The sequence below is a fragment of the Vigna radiata genome, chromosome 5 (genome assembly GCF_000741045.1).
Source record: "Vigna radiata var. radiata cultivar VC1973A chromosome 5, Vradiata_ver6, whole genome shotgun sequence".
NCBI classification, from domain to species: domain Eukaryota; kingdom Viridiplantae; phylum Streptophyta; class Magnoliopsida; order Fabales; family Fabaceae; genus Vigna; species Vigna radiata.
In genome coordinates this window covers 18,128,857-18,143,697 of record NC_028355.1, presented here as the reverse complement: position 1 = coordinate 18,143,697, position 14,841 = coordinate 18,128,857, and the positions used below count along the sequence as shown (strand labels likewise).

The following is a 14,841-nucleotide window of genomic DNA, read 5'->3' as shown; positions in this document are numbered from 1 at the left end:
ATCAAACAATAAAAATTATAGTATCTTTCAATCCTTACTTAACCCAATTAAGGTTAAGTCGTAGATACAACTTTGTTTGTTGAAGGGTTGGTTAATTGTTCTGTTGAAAAGCATCTCATATTTCATTGATACTCAAACAAACTGTGGAAATTATGTATAAGATCACTGGTGAAAAGAAGCAGATTGTGTATTGATTATGCAGAAATGTAACAAGAATGAGGCAGTGATTCTAAAGATCCAAAGGACTAAATTAAATGTCGACTAGATGCCGCATATGTTACAGTCAAAGTTATCTCTCAGGCCTACTACACCTACAATTACAAATGAATCTTAATCCTCAAAAAGAAGAAAAATGAAGGAAATCAATTACCCAAGCTATCGAGGAAACTCTGCAACTCCTTCAAACCTTCAGCAGAGAAGCTCCGGTGCACTCTAGAGCGAGGGGCCACCAAGTTCGGAGGAGGTTGCTGCTGGAAGCAAATCACAACTGCAGACAAATTGTCTCCACTCTTTCTCTTTAAAGCCTCATCAACCAGATCTTTACTGCACAAGGTTGGGTCATTATGCTCCTGGAGCCTGCGCCGGGCGAAATCCACTGCATTTTGGCTCCTGAATACATCCCAAATCCCATCACATCCTATGATCAGAAATTCGTCCTCGCTCGTCAGTTTTGTACTCATAAGTTCCGGTTCTGAAGTCAGTGGTCCACCATCTTTGCTCTTCATTCCTTCCATGTGCCAGTCACCAAGTGCTCGAGCAACATTCAGTTGCCCGTTAAGATATCCATCGTACACATACCCCCCAGAAGCCTCTATTCGCTTCCTTTCTTTGTTGCAACTCGGTTTATGATCTCTTGACATTTCAATTGCTTTCCCACGACGGCACAGCACAGCTCGACAATCTCCAGCATTTGCCACCACCAACAACCTGCAATCACTAACTATCATCATCAAACAACTCATCAAGATGTCTTGTCACTTTCATGTCGGTAGAGGTTCCTCATCCTCATTCCAATTATTTATGGCTTTTGCATTTCCTTAAAAAAACAGTGAAAGCTTACCCAAAGAAAAATCAATAACATGATTTTGGTTATTTGGGAAAAAAAAGTAATATATGTACACCCAGATTATCGAAATCCTAACCTTCCTATAACAAGAGTAGCTAATGCAGTGGTGCCTGATGCAAGTGCACCATCCAGAGAGCAAGCTTCTGCAAAGGCATTGTCTGTTTGCAGAAATGCCGAAGCAACTATCCTTTCAATGTCTCCAGGGAAATCTTCGTCATCGAGAATAAACTTTGGCAAATGCTGGCAAGCAAAGTCAGCAGCATGCTTTCCCCCATGTCCATCAAACACCTGACCAAGCCATCGACCATGATCATTACTTGACTTTCACAAAAGTTTTCAAACGAAATGCAAGAAACAAACAAAATTTTCTCCGGGATCAGCAACGTTCTGTCTATGATATGTTTATATGCATTTGTCAATAGTCCATATTGGTGAAGCATGCATATATTAGCATCAGAAAAACTAAAATTCACTAACATAATAATCACTATTAATCAAGTTAAGCACCAAAAATAGATAAATACCCCATAGAAAGCACTGGGTCCTTCTGTACAATTCTTGAGTCCATAATCGTGCATAAAATTGTCAACACAAACATATACATCTTCCATACTTGACCGAAATCCAATATCAGCGCAAGCTCCAGAACGAAGCGTTGGAAAGAAATCAGATTGGTAATCTTCGGTAACATCCCCTGGCTCAGATACATCAGACAAATTTGTTTTTATCTGTTGATTTTGCCAGAAAAGTTAGAAAAACAACAGATGGAAAATAAAAATTAGAATTTTTTATTTTTTTTTTTCAGAGCAGAAAGGAACTTGGAACTCCAGAAATAACATATCAATAGCAGTCCCAATACTCTAATGACTGTAGATTATACCAACAAGAAAACTAAATAGACAAATCCAGAAGAACCCAGGAACGTTAGCACACCTGAGGTAACCATAAAATTGACAAGACGGAACAAAGTTCAATGCTATTATTTACATGGTTATATTTAATTCGAAACCTCCACGATCTAACATTTTTACCACACTAACCCAACATCAGTGTTTTACATTACTTCTCCCCACCAAACTTTCCTTTTACCCCAAATCCCAATTCTAGGTTTCATCTATAAAGAAGGAAAAGAAACATAACCCATATGAGCTAAAATAACTTGCACATATATGACTCAACCACTTTCCTTTGCAACAACCTTCCAAAGTCTCCCACTGCATCAAAATGGCAACGAAAAGGAAAAGAAACGGTGCTCAAAATTGTCAAATATAGAAATTATAGCCATTTTAAGGAACTCAATAATTCCATAACTGTTCAAATAACAAAACCACAAATCAGCATTTTCCTGTCCAAAAGGATATAAATAAGCAGACACTATAACATGCTAGCACAAAATTACATGTTTAAGGAAAAGATCAATTTTGTGAAAGAATAACTCACGAGAGAAGCGTGGCGAACAAGTTTGCATTGGCGATGTGAAGGAGGGTTGGGATTGGGAGGTCGAGTCCCACTAGAGCTCCTGCTTTCACTTTTACTGCAACAATCCACCCCTTCAATTTCTTCCATGCTTCTCCACCATAAGATCCAAGTCAAGAAAATCGAAACGGGTTCCACACAGATTTCAAAAAACAATTGGGCAGCTAAAATGAGTGCACAAATTAGGTTTTTTTGGAGTTAGGTTTGGCGGGTGGGTCTCTGCGATTCAAAGGGAACATGGCGTCGCAAATGCAGGAATTTTGAGAAGGGATTTGCCAATATGACACAAGTGTTGTGAACATATAGAGAGAAGGAGAGAGAGAGACAGGGAGAGAGAGCAGAGAGAGATTCACCGTCGTATCTGAAGGCGGTGGTCGGTGATTGGTGGGGTTTTAACTTTCAAAATGCGGTGGCAGATTCGAAACGACGTCGAATCGCTATGTAAAGTTTTGAGCTTTGTTAACGGCAAGGGATTTCTTTTTTAGTTTGGGAGGGGCGCGTCTCTTTCATAACCTATTAATAGAAAAATAGTAATATTAACAAATATCTTTCTTCTCCCTATACATCTAATTCAGGGATCTGAATGCAGGGATTAACCGTGATTTACATTTTTGAAGTTTCAATAATATTATTAATATTAATATTAAGAGTATGAACTAAATGAAAGTATCTGAAAAAATAAAAAATGATGATTAGATTTGTCTCCAATCATCACACCCTTCTTGAGTCAACACCATATGAACATCCAATTTATGGAGTGGCAGCTATATACAGCTGTAAATTCTTTTCAATTTACCTTTACTATAATATTGACTGGTGTAACCTTGATTCATTTCTAAGATAAATGTATTTATTTTTTAAATAAAAATTAAAATTGAAACATAATTTACAACCCACTATTATTAGGATGGTGGTTCTCCGATTTATTTTTCACGTCAAATTTAATATAACAAATTTTGTATTCTATTTCATATAAATAATTGTCACTTGGTTATTGTAGTACGCATAACTATTTGACTTGTTTTGGTTGATTTTACGTTGTTTTATTCTAATTTGGATGATTGTTAAGCTGGTCCAGTTTGGTGTTGATGATTATTGGACTGTTCTAGTATATTTTAAATAATTAATGGATCACTCATCTCTAGTCTAGATAATTGTAGAGCTAGTTGGTCTGGTTTGAATGATTATCGGATTAGTTAAATCAAAGATCTTTTGAGAAAAATGCAAAAATTTTCTTCATGACGAGTGGGATGTACAAATGTTGTGAAAAGATGGTAGATATATGCACCAAAGATATCTCACATGCAGATATATGTACGGTGGTCAACGAAACAAAAAAGAAAGAGACAAATTTTGCGAATAAGTAAACTCCAAACAAACTTATGTGTGAAAAAAAATGAGTGGAATTTCTGGTGAGTTGAGCTTATGTTGTATATGTGTTGATCTTATGTCTATGTTTGTCCTACTGAGCTTGTTGAGGTTGTCTTCTTCTGAGTTTGTCTCCATGTTTCTCTTGCGGAGCTTTTCCTTCTCGAGTTTGTTTCTTGTCTCCTACAGAGCTTGTGTCAAGTTTCTTTTGTTGGGCTTGTATGCTACCAAGCTTATTAAGTTTGTTTCCTGTTGAGGTTGTCTCTTGTCGAGGTTGCCTTTTGCCAAGCTCGTGGTTTGTCTCCTACCGAGCTTGTGACAACGTTTCTCCTGTCAAGCTTGTTTACACTTTTAGCATTTGGGTCCAAGTGAAGAACATGGTCGGCTAGGAGCTGTTGGGTTGTCGAGTTGGCAGGATGGTGAAATCTCGATCATAAAACAAAAAAGCCTTGTTTATACTTTTGTTAGTTGGTCATCCAAGTTGATGGTATGTGGTTTAGTTTGTTAAGTGACTGTTTAGGTCGTTGGTGATCGTCCGTGTGATGACTTGTCGTCCAGTCTATTAGTTGATCGTCCGGATTGATGGTCTACCGTATGCTTGTCAAAATGGGTCACAACCCGCGGGCCAAACTGGCCCACCACGAGTTCGGCCCAGGTTGGGTTTGAAAAAATTGTATTTTTTTATGCGGGTCAGATTTCAACCCGGCTCATTTAAACCCCGCTCATGCGGGTTGAACTCGTGGTGGGCCAAGTTGGCCCACCAACCCATCTACCTAAATTTATTTTATTAAAATTAAATTTTAATTTTATAAAAAGATATTTATTTTTTTTTTTTTGCTTGGAAAAATTATTTAAGTTTCCTATTTTCAAAATTAATTTGGAGTGGAATTTTTTTAAATTCGAATTATAGAAATGGTTAACCATAAAACCCTTATGAACCTCAATATATCAATAAAAATGGTTAACTATAATTTCTGGTGGGCCGAACTTATGTTGAATATGGGCCAAGCTTGTCTTCACATTTCTCCTACTGAGCTTGTGTTAAAGTTTCTCCTAGCGAGCTTGTCTCATGTCGAGTTTGCTTACAGTCTCTTGTCTAGCTTGCTTCTTGTCCAGTCAAAATTATTCCACGTGTCCACAATTTTGCTTCATGAGGTTGCCTCCTTTCAAGCTTGTCTCCATGTTTCTCCTGTTGAGTTTGTTGTTGGTTTCCCGTCGAGCTTGTGTGGATGTTTCTACTACCAAGTTGATTTACACTTCTAGTGTCTGTCAAAGTGAAGAACTTAGTTGAGTCACTAGTTGTTAGGCTAGCATGATTGTGAATTCCCAACCAGAAAATTAAAAAAAAAAAAATACATCTTACACCTTTGTTGGCAACATGTTCGTGCTACATGAAGCCGCATTGTGCAAAATAAAATAGCTAGGTTTTGCAAAATGAAAATGCCATGTTTTTTCCTCTCAAAGTTAAAAGTTTTTTCACAAAAGTGTTAGTTTTTTTGTTGTTGTTAACCTTAAGAAAGTTGCCTTTTGTGATGGTTTTAATTCTTCAAAACGCTTGCTAAGGTTGTCTCATGTCGAACTTGTTACTTGTCTCTGGTCGAGCTTGCATGTTCGTGGAGCTTGTCTCTTGCCGTGCTTGTTTCTTGTCTAGTCAAAATTATTCCAAATTACTTTGTTTCATGAGATTGTCTCATTCTGAGCTTGTCTCTATGTTTCTTTTGTGGAGCGTGGTGTTTGTCTCTTATCTAGCTTACATCAACGTTTCTCCTGTCGAGCTACTTCAAACTTATAATGTTTGGGTCAAAGTGAAAAACTTAGTCAAGTCGCAAGTTGTCGAGCTATTGGGATAACAAGATGGTGAAATCTTGATCAGAAAACAAAAAAGCCTCGTTTACACTTTTGTTAGTTGGTCGTCCAGTTGATAACTTGTCATCTGGTATATTATGTGACCATTTAGGTTGATGGTCAGTCATCCAGTCTGTTACTTAGCCATCCGAACTTTTAGTAGCCATCCAAGTTTACGATTTATTGTTTGGCCTGTTAGTTGATCGTCTGAGTTGTAATTGTTCTTAACTTTGTGATTGACCAGACGGTTATACGGTACAATTGCTTTGATTTTCAATTTGAATTTACTTTATAAATTCTTAAACAAGTATGTTCAACAATCTGCGAAGAAAAATTATGAAAGCAAACATGAAAATTATGCATAGAAACCCTTTTTGAACCTTTATATATCACTAAAAATGGTTAACTACACCTGAAAAAAATGCACACATAACATACGAAGTCTCGATAAGAATACTTTCTTCAAAAATATTTTTCTTAAAATGCATTTCATGAAATGTCACATGCAAATCTCATATGAACATATGAGAAAAGCATATGCATGTTTACATAAAAAGAGACAAAATTTGATAATAAGTAAACAGTAAACAAACCTATATGTGCAAAAAAAATGTACAATTTCTGGTGGACTAAGCTTATGTCATATATGGGCCAAGCTTGTCTCTGTGTTTATCCTGAGGTTGTCTCCTGTTGAGCTTCTTGAGGTTGCCTCATGCGAGCATATATCAACTTTTCTCCTACTGAATTTATCTTTTGTTGAACTTGCTGCTTATTTCCTATCGAACTTGTCTTCTGCCAAACTTACTACTTGTCGAGTCAAAATATTTCATTTGTCCACAATTTTGTTTCAAGATATTCTATTTCTAAACATGCTCCACGTTTCTTGTGTCTTGTTTGTATTTTTAGTGTCAAGCTTGTGTGGAAGTTTCTCATGCTAAGCTTGTTTATAAATATAATGTTTAGGTCAAAATAAAAAATTTAGACATACTACAAGATGCTAGGTTGTCGCAAGATTGGCCATATGTGTATGTAATATGAAGCCACGTTATGCAAAATAAAAAATCATGTTTTACAAAATGAAAGTGCCACATTTTTTCCTCTTATAATTAAAGTTTTATACAAAAATATGAGTTGTTTTGGTTGATCTTAAATTTTTTTTTGTGATAATTTTGATTATATTATATGCAGATTACTTTACTTAAAATCAATTTCAAATAGTGGTCCAAATTATAATTTCTTAGTAATTGTAAAAAAAAAAATAGTATGCCAGTAATTTATCAAACATTTCAAACATAATTACTATATGTAATCAACAAACTTATTGCATTTTATAATTTATGATCAAATAATAATATAAAACATATTATATTATTAATGTATATTTTTATTTACAAAAAAAATACTGAAAAGGTAATCTAATTATCATCTAATTTTTTTTTTTTGTATAATAAGTTAATATCGTTTTAAAAACTAGTTGAAATTATGTTCAATAAGGAAACAGTGAAAACAAATTTTACATAAACTAAAATCTTTAGAATTCTAGATATACTCGATATTTTATCTAATAAGTTAGAAGAAGAATATTTACAAACAAGTTATTATATAGATTAAATAAAAACATTACTGCATTTCATCTTATTTCGTAAAAGTAAAGCCAATATAATATATTTTATTCAACCTGTAAAATATATAGTTTAGACAAAGTTAAGAAAAAAAAACAAAAAAACCCGATCTAAATAAATTAAAATGAACCTATTTTGATTATATAGTATTTAATATAGGACCAAATAAACTTGGATCAACTGAATCATGAAACTATAATAAGAACCAAATTATAAATAATAACTATAATTTTAAAATATTATGATTATATTAGAATATAAACTGTTTTTAAAATTAAATATCTAATTACTATATATATAATAAATTATACTTTTTAGTATTTTTAAATGGAAAAACTAATAATATCTTAAAAAAACGATACTAATTTAATCCCTATAAAATATAAACACGTTTTTGTCCATCTCAATTTTTAGTTTGTTAAACAACAACATCACATGGCTAATGGCTTCACACGTGCATCAGTGGCGGATTTTTGCTTTTCACAACAACCCCATCTAATGCTTCGTTATATCTACCACGTCCATCCCATAAAATAATAATTATATTTTTTTTTAAATTCAAATGATTTTATTTTTAAAACATATATTGTTTTATATTTTATATTTAATTACATATTTATCATTATATCAATTATTTCTGAAGTTTTTCCCAAAATAAATAAAAAAATTGTGTTGTCACTAAATAAAAGGTATAATTATTCTCTTAATTCACATGTAATGTAAAAAGCTATAAAATAAAAAAAAATCTAATTATCTTGTAATCAATAAAAAATAATTTGACAATAAAATTATGCTTAATTTAAATAAATTATTTTTACCTAAAATTATGATTAAATACGCTACTGTATCACTTACTACTATTTCTTACAATTTCAACCAACTTATTTTAAAAAAAATTGTATCTTTAATTATTTTTTTATAACTATTTTACAACATAATAATATATGATTCATCCGTTTCAAATATTTGAATCAATAAAATAATAATATATAATTTATTATAAAAAATTATTAAAATATCATTATGTTTTTTAAAAGACAGATAAACAGTATAAACTCCAAAGCCGCTCTTAAAATATGTATTGAAATGCGTCATGTTAAAACATCTATTCTCAACGACAAAAGTAAAAATCTAATACCCTAAGACTAAGTCAAATCTATTTCAATATCACATTATTTTTTAATTTTTTTATGCAAGTCTCCATGATAATAATGACTTGATTCAATTTTTCTTGTCACCTATCATTTTTCCTATTTATTATTGCTTATTCTCCATTTTATGTCCGTTGATCATAGATTAATCATATCTAATACCACGTAATATTATTAATTTTTCCATTTTTCTCATTACTTTTAACAGCCAAACATACATTAAATCTTTTTAAAGTGGAATTTAGGATATATTTTTTATAATATATAATTATTATTATTTTTATACAATTCAATAAATATATTAAAAATACGGTCAAATAAAACATATTAAGTATTTTCGTTATAAAATAGTCCTCACTTATATTTAGTTAAACAATATTCATTTATTATAATTGATCTCAATAATTTAATATTGTAATTATTATTTATGATGATATAATTATAGTTTTATTTTATACTTGTGATAAATATTATTTTAACAAAAATATAAATTTATATTCATATTGATTTTATAAATAAAAAAAACTGTAGAGAGTGCTGACGCAAATGAAAAATTGGTGGAGAGGGCAATCAGCGCACACGACTTGTCCCATATTATGTCTTATCAATAAAAAATGACAACACATATTTTCAAAAATTAAATTCATTTCTGGTTCGTTTGGTGTCGGTTACTATGATATAAAAATAAAAATTAACTTTTATTTATATATATCATTTTTTTTCATTGATGAAATAACATGTTATACAAGAGAAGTTATTTGAATACATTTTACCTTCCTCTTGTAAAAATATAGTTACATTTGAAATTCAACAATGCTTAATAAGATATACTATTTTTATAACAACATCTTTTCCATCTAATTAATAATTTTTAGTGTACAATTTTTCTTTTGAATAAAAAAAAATAAATCAGCGAACACCAGAAAAGATATACTAGTTTCTAAATAGTTCTGGTTTCACGAAATCATATATAAACTAGTTTTTTAATGTATTTTCTCTTAACCGACCGAAGGTTATAAGTATCGTATGACTACGTAGGTCACGTCTTTGATCATATCAACGTGATACTATAATTGTAGAGGGCAAACCAAAAGTGCTTAAATAACATATTATAAAGAGTGATTAAAATGATCTATAGTTACCAACATTTTCTCAGTATTTTAAATTACTTAAGAAGATTATGACATGCAATGGTATCTCTTTTTTTAGCTTTGCTTCAGATACACTCATTCACTTAAAAAGCACAGTCATCGTGGTTTCTTCTAATAGTATTATTCTATAAGGAGATTGTCTACTTTTTCAAAAAGCATGGTAGATATTAGATCTTCTGTTTTTCTTTTTTATTATTATCTACTGATGATTATTTTAAGAACAACCTTAATAAAAGTGTAATTGGAGTAGGTAATTATGAAGGATAAATCTGTTGTTTATGCCGACAAAGCCATTAATTAGCTCTGTTGTTGGATTGGAAGTACGATTGAAGCATTCTTATTGCTCACGAAATTCCCTTTTTTTCTTCTTTTGCTGCAAATTTTCTAGGTTGCTTATAAAAGTATTGTTCGCTGGTTAACCTAAAAATTTTGGCTTCTTTTGTAAGCAAGTACCCCTACTTTTATGAATGGATATAGCCAGTATTTGTATTTGTACTTTGTTGGCTTAGCTTTTGATAAGAGAATGAGTGATACATCCTGCTGCAAATCTGCATAGGTGAGGAAAGATTAGAAAAATCATTTCTCCCGCAAATTCCTGCTTCCAATCACTCGTGAATCACTTAAGTAAACATGCAATTCATCTAAAATCCATCTTCGATAATCAGCTGTATCTTCCATCAAAGTGAACATTAACTTCTTTTACGATAAAAAGAATTGATCATTTATCAAACATTAAAGTGCTCCTCATTGAATATATATAATATATTGTGGTCGAGAAGCGTCCGGTTTATCATGAAACGAGTGGAGCAATTGGTCGGTCAAACGGTAAGTTGTCAGATATAATAGGAAAACATTAATGGTTAATTAATCTGGTTAATCAATATGACAAATATGAATATACAGTATTAATGAGTCGTTAACCAGTATTGTTCCATAAAAAATATATCACATTAATAGACAGATAATGGATTTTATTATTTGTAAAGCCTATAAGTACTAGGTCACCAACCAGGTGAGTAAAAACACTTATTCTCATAATTATACTAAGACCCTTTTAAGAAATATATCTGAGTTGAGCATCAAAATGTTTTTTGCACGTCAACTACTAATTGAATAATGAAGAAAGCCAACAATTAGGAGAGATTAATTAGAAGAAATGGTGAGAAAAGACACAAGAAAAATATGACGATTGATCTCGATCCTTTTCGACCGAAACATATATGAATATATTTATATTGAGTTTATAATTTACATTCACATATTGAAATTTAACTTGAAATCAACATGGATATTACTATTATTCCGTAATATATATATTTCTTGGAATAAAAAAATACGTATATAATAATAAGAAAAGTTTATGTGTAGAATCTTGAATAAATTATTGAAATTAAAGTTTTAAGTAAGTTTGACCTGATTATATGATTTTTTTAACCTATTTAGATGTAATGATAAAGGTTTGGTATGACTTGGTGGGTGAGGTTGAAACAACTAGGAAAGAATGGGAAAGGAGGAAATATAAAAAACGAAATTGAAGTCGTGACCCTTATTTTCCTAATATTTGTATTTTACGGTGAGTCAAAATTTCCTAAACAAGTGTACAACTATCTAATTGCGTATTATTGGTTGTTTAAGAAGTGATTTGGAAGGTTGAAAGAGTACGACAAGTGTGTCTTCTTCTACTGATTGGTGCAAAGACGGCACGCAATATACCAACCCACAAAACGCTAAACACAACCAAATCAAACCGAACAAGGTTGCCTTTTCCATTTCGAATACCTCAACCACTGTTTTCTCCTATTCACTTATAACTTCAAACACAAAAACCAATTCATTATTGCCTCAACTCTCACCATGACAACTACTTCCTTCCTAAGCCTTCCTCCTCTCACTTCAAACCAACCTTCCAAACCTTCTCCACCTCATCTTTCATCGTAAGTTTAACGTTTCTACATTACTTCTTTTTTTTGTTATATGTCTTACAATCTAACGTTTATACATTTGTTGTACAGGGTCAAAAACGAAACATGTTGTTGGAAGAGACGATGCGTTGTCATGGGAGTGGCTTCCTACGTGATTGGAGTAGAAATGTGCAATTCAATCACACTGTCTCATGAAATGCTTCAAATCACCACCTTCCCGATTGCTCACCAACTATCCAATGTTTCTGACAGCGCCGCCAAATGGAGCCAGAAAAGAACCTGCCCTCCTTGGCAAGGCAATTCACTCGAAACCATCGTGCCGGAGAATCTTCCACGGCCCTCCGCACGCCGGCGATACGAGGCCGTCCGTTCCTCCTCCAAGACTGCGCCGCCGCTCTCCGCCCCAACTAAACTTATTCCAACCAACCACGGCAGTTGCTTCTCCATGTGAAATTCAACATGCAATAGCAATCATCACTTACTTGTACATAACTATTGTTTGTTATTAATAATTGATTCCCGTTTTACACGGATTAATTTCCCAATCCTATTCATATGCACGTTTTTACTTATTTCAATGAAAACTTCGAAAATATCTTACGAATAATTGCGTGTAGCGATGGTAGTACTCCATTGGATTTATGCAGTTCAGTGATTGTAGTACGTGTAGTACAGATTTTTCTAGTTCGTTACCCTCTTAAACCATGAACAAACGTTGTACTACATTCTGAAACTTTTTTTTTTGTCTCTTTTCATAACCCACCAAACTAAATACATTGGGCCGGCCTATTGGGCCTTTTCCATCAGGCCATTTTTCACATCCGAAAACTAAAGGTCCACCGAGAACAATTTTAAAATACTGAAAACGTGGCAAACAGAAACTTCTTATGATTATAAAGTAGAAGAAAAAAACATTAAATTTGAAAGGAACATCGTGTTTCTAAAATTTATTTGTATATTTAATTTCATATTGATGACTCTGTTATTTAATTTTTCAAAATATGTGAATTGCTTTTCCTTTTTCGTATATAAATGAAATATTTCGTAACGTTTTTACAGTCACAAAGTTAAGAAAACATCACGTAATCCTTTTGTATTTTAACGAGTATTTTATAATTTTTAATATAGATAGACGAAAATTAAGTTTAACGAAAAGTTAGTTTTATGTCATTAGCCTTGAAAAATAAAATATGAACTTTTTATTTTTTTTTTCCATTATAAATTCACTTACAAGAAATAAGTGCCACTAAAATTTCTTAAAGGCGAATGGTGTACTTATAAAAATAGGGGTGCTTTTAACAGTAGTAACGAATCAGATTTGTTTTATTTAGTTTATGTTTGAAAGTTAGGAAATTTATTCACAAAGGATTTAAAGAAAGTATAAGTTAGATAAATTTAGGCATCTGATTTAATTATACTTAATAGTTCCCAAATTCCATTTAAGTGAATTTTATTAAACTTTAAATTATATCAAAGGTAATAATTTATAATTAAATTTTAGAAAAATTATTACATTATTCAACAAATTTATCAGAGGAAATAATCAGTATTGTGCGTAAAATATAACATTTTATGGTTAGATATGTGATGAAAAACCTGTTTAGATCATTATTGATATTGTTATTAATATTCAACACATAAGCGTAGAGAGGTTAGATGAACTATTGGGCAATATTAGGTGAAGGAACAAAATGTGATAAATTTTCACTTTTTTTTTGTCATGTTCTCCTTTTAAACTAATTTAGCATGTCACTTATTAACCTGCCTATAAAATAGAACGACTTTCTATGGATTAACAATATGATATCTTTAGATGCTTTATTAGAAGTATTTTTAAAGAGAAAAAATAAAAAATAATTTTTATTAAACTTTTTAATTAATTTTATATAAATATATAAATTAAGAAATGTGAATTCGGTTAAATTATATAAAATATTTTATAAACTAATTTTTGTATAACTAGTTTTAACAGAGAATATCATTTATTCTGTTGGAAGTCACACATCGACTAGAGATAAGGCCAATTGATAATATATAAGTGAGGTGAACCTCACCTTACAAGCCGGTTTTGTGGAGTTGAGTTAGGCCTAAAACTCATTTCTAATATGGTATCACCCGTTATCGGGCCGCTATTGGAAGTCTCACATCGACTAAAGATAAGGCCAATTGATAATATATAAACCTCACTTTACAAACCAGTTTTTGTGGGGTTGAGTTAGACCTGAAACTCATTTCTAATATATTCTTTACGATGTTTTTTAAAAAATTCTCAAAATATATCTTGAATTTATTCAAATTATTCTAAACTACACCTTTAATCATTTTGAAAATCAATCCTTTATGTTTAATAACTCATTTTCATGCTTTGATTTTTCTTTTTTTTACTTAAGTTCGTTCTTCTATAGTCCATAGTATATATTTTTTAAGTTTAGGTATTAAACTATAATATTTTTTCTTCAATATTAAAGTTTATGACATTATGCTTACTTCCAAGAAAACTAAGAAAAAAAATGACAATAAAAACGGTGATTTTGGAAGTCAGTTTCATAAGTATGTAAGTTTCAAACATTACTTAGGTTGTATAATGCTTCTGTAAACGAGTTTCATCATATGTCTTAAACAAATTCAAAGTATTCGAAATTGTATTTCAAAAGTTAAAGAAAATACAGAAATTTAGAAGATAAAATATCAAAGAACAAAATAGATTTTTGTGCAAAAGTAACAGTATAAGACACACAATGTACTTTCAAGAGTCATTTTTATTTTTAAAGAAATTATGGTTCATCCAAAAATAAGAAAATTATAAAGAAAAAATGAAATACACAATAGGTCACAATCAAATTTCTTTCGATATATATTACAAACTATTTTCGTATCTATTTTTAATTGTTTTCACATTGTTCCTTCTAAACTTATCTTTCTGTCTCCCTTACATAGCCTGTTGTACCTAGGTGAGTAGGTTCCTTGGGGAAGATGTCAAGGACAATATTTAATAAAATGCATTAACTATTTCTTCAAGTACAACTGTATTATTGTCTTGGGTGGATAAAAAAACAATTTTAAATAACAAAATTAATTACTTTAGAAAATTTTCATCATTAGTTTTAAAATAGTATTATTTTAAATATATAAGTTAATGAAAATTTTGTTGCTTCCATAAATACTATATATCAAATTTTACATTTTAGAGTGATTTCTTTTAAAGGGTTTATATATAAGAAATCATTTATATTTTTAAAG

The 14,841-nt window shown here is 31.1% G+C and overlaps 2 protein-coding genes across 3 annotated transcripts; one reads left to right on the top strand and one right to left on the bottom strand.

Moving 5' to 3' along the window:
- Positions 1 to 166: 166 nt before the first annotated feature.
- Positions 167 to 3,054, bottom strand: LOC106759804 (probable protein phosphatase 2C 22). 2 transcript variants are annotated; one of them, XM_022780832.1, is made up of 4 exons: positions 2,507 to 3,054; positions 1,591 to 1,794; positions 1,143 to 1,354; positions 167 to 936 (listed from the first exon to the last, which is right to left on the bottom strand). In XM_022780832.1, the coding sequence occupies exons 1-4, from the start codon at positions 2,630 to 2,632 to the stop codon at positions 363 to 365; spliced, it is 1,116 nt and encodes a 371-aa protein (XP_022636553.1). In that variant the 5' UTR covers positions 2,633 to 3,054; the 3' UTR covers positions 167 to 362. The 2 variants fall into 2 exon arrangements, with proteins under 2 accessions (XP_022636553.1, XP_014498633.1); XM_014643147.2 differs by having other exon boundaries at positions 167 to 927; positions 2,507 to 3,053.
- Positions 3,055 to 11,420: 8,366 nt separating this feature from the next.
- Positions 11,421 to 12,141, top strand: LOC106761734. Its single transcript, XM_014645305.2, has 2 exons — positions 11,421 to 11,613; positions 11,692 to 12,141. Exons 1-2 carry the CDS (start codon positions 11,534 to 11,536, stop codon positions 12,050 to 12,052), a joined length of 441 nt encoding a protein of 146 aa, XP_014500791.1. The 5' UTR covers positions 11,421 to 11,533; the 3' UTR covers positions 12,053 to 12,141.
- The last annotated feature ends 2,700 nt before the right edge of the window (positions 12,142 to 14,841 follow it).

What these genes read in the sequence shown, in the direction of transcription:
- LOC106759804 (XM_022780832.1), bottom strand. Translation starts at nt 2,632, where the DNA reads ATGGAAGAAATTGAAGGGGTGGATTGTTGCAGTAAAAGTGAAAGCAGG. An exon ending in GACCCAGTGCTTTCTATGGG is followed by an intron (nt 1,355 to 1,590) that starts GTATTTATCTAT and finishes TGGCTTGGTCAG; the next exon opens with GTGTTTGATGGACATGGGGG. An exon ending in GCTACTCTTGTTATAGGAAG is followed by an intron (nt 937 to 1,142) that starts GTTAGGATTTCG and finishes GATGATAGTTAG; the next exon opens with TGATTGCAGGTTGTTGGTGG.
- LOC106761734 (XM_014645305.2), top strand. Translation starts at nt 11,534, where the DNA reads ATGACAACTACTTCCTTCCTAAGCCTTCCTCCTCTCACTTCAAACCAA. An exon ending in TCTCCACCTCATCTTTCATC is followed by an intron (nt 11,614 to 11,691) that starts GTAAGTTTAACG and finishes TTTGTTGTACAG; the next exon opens with GGTCAAAAACGAAACATGTT.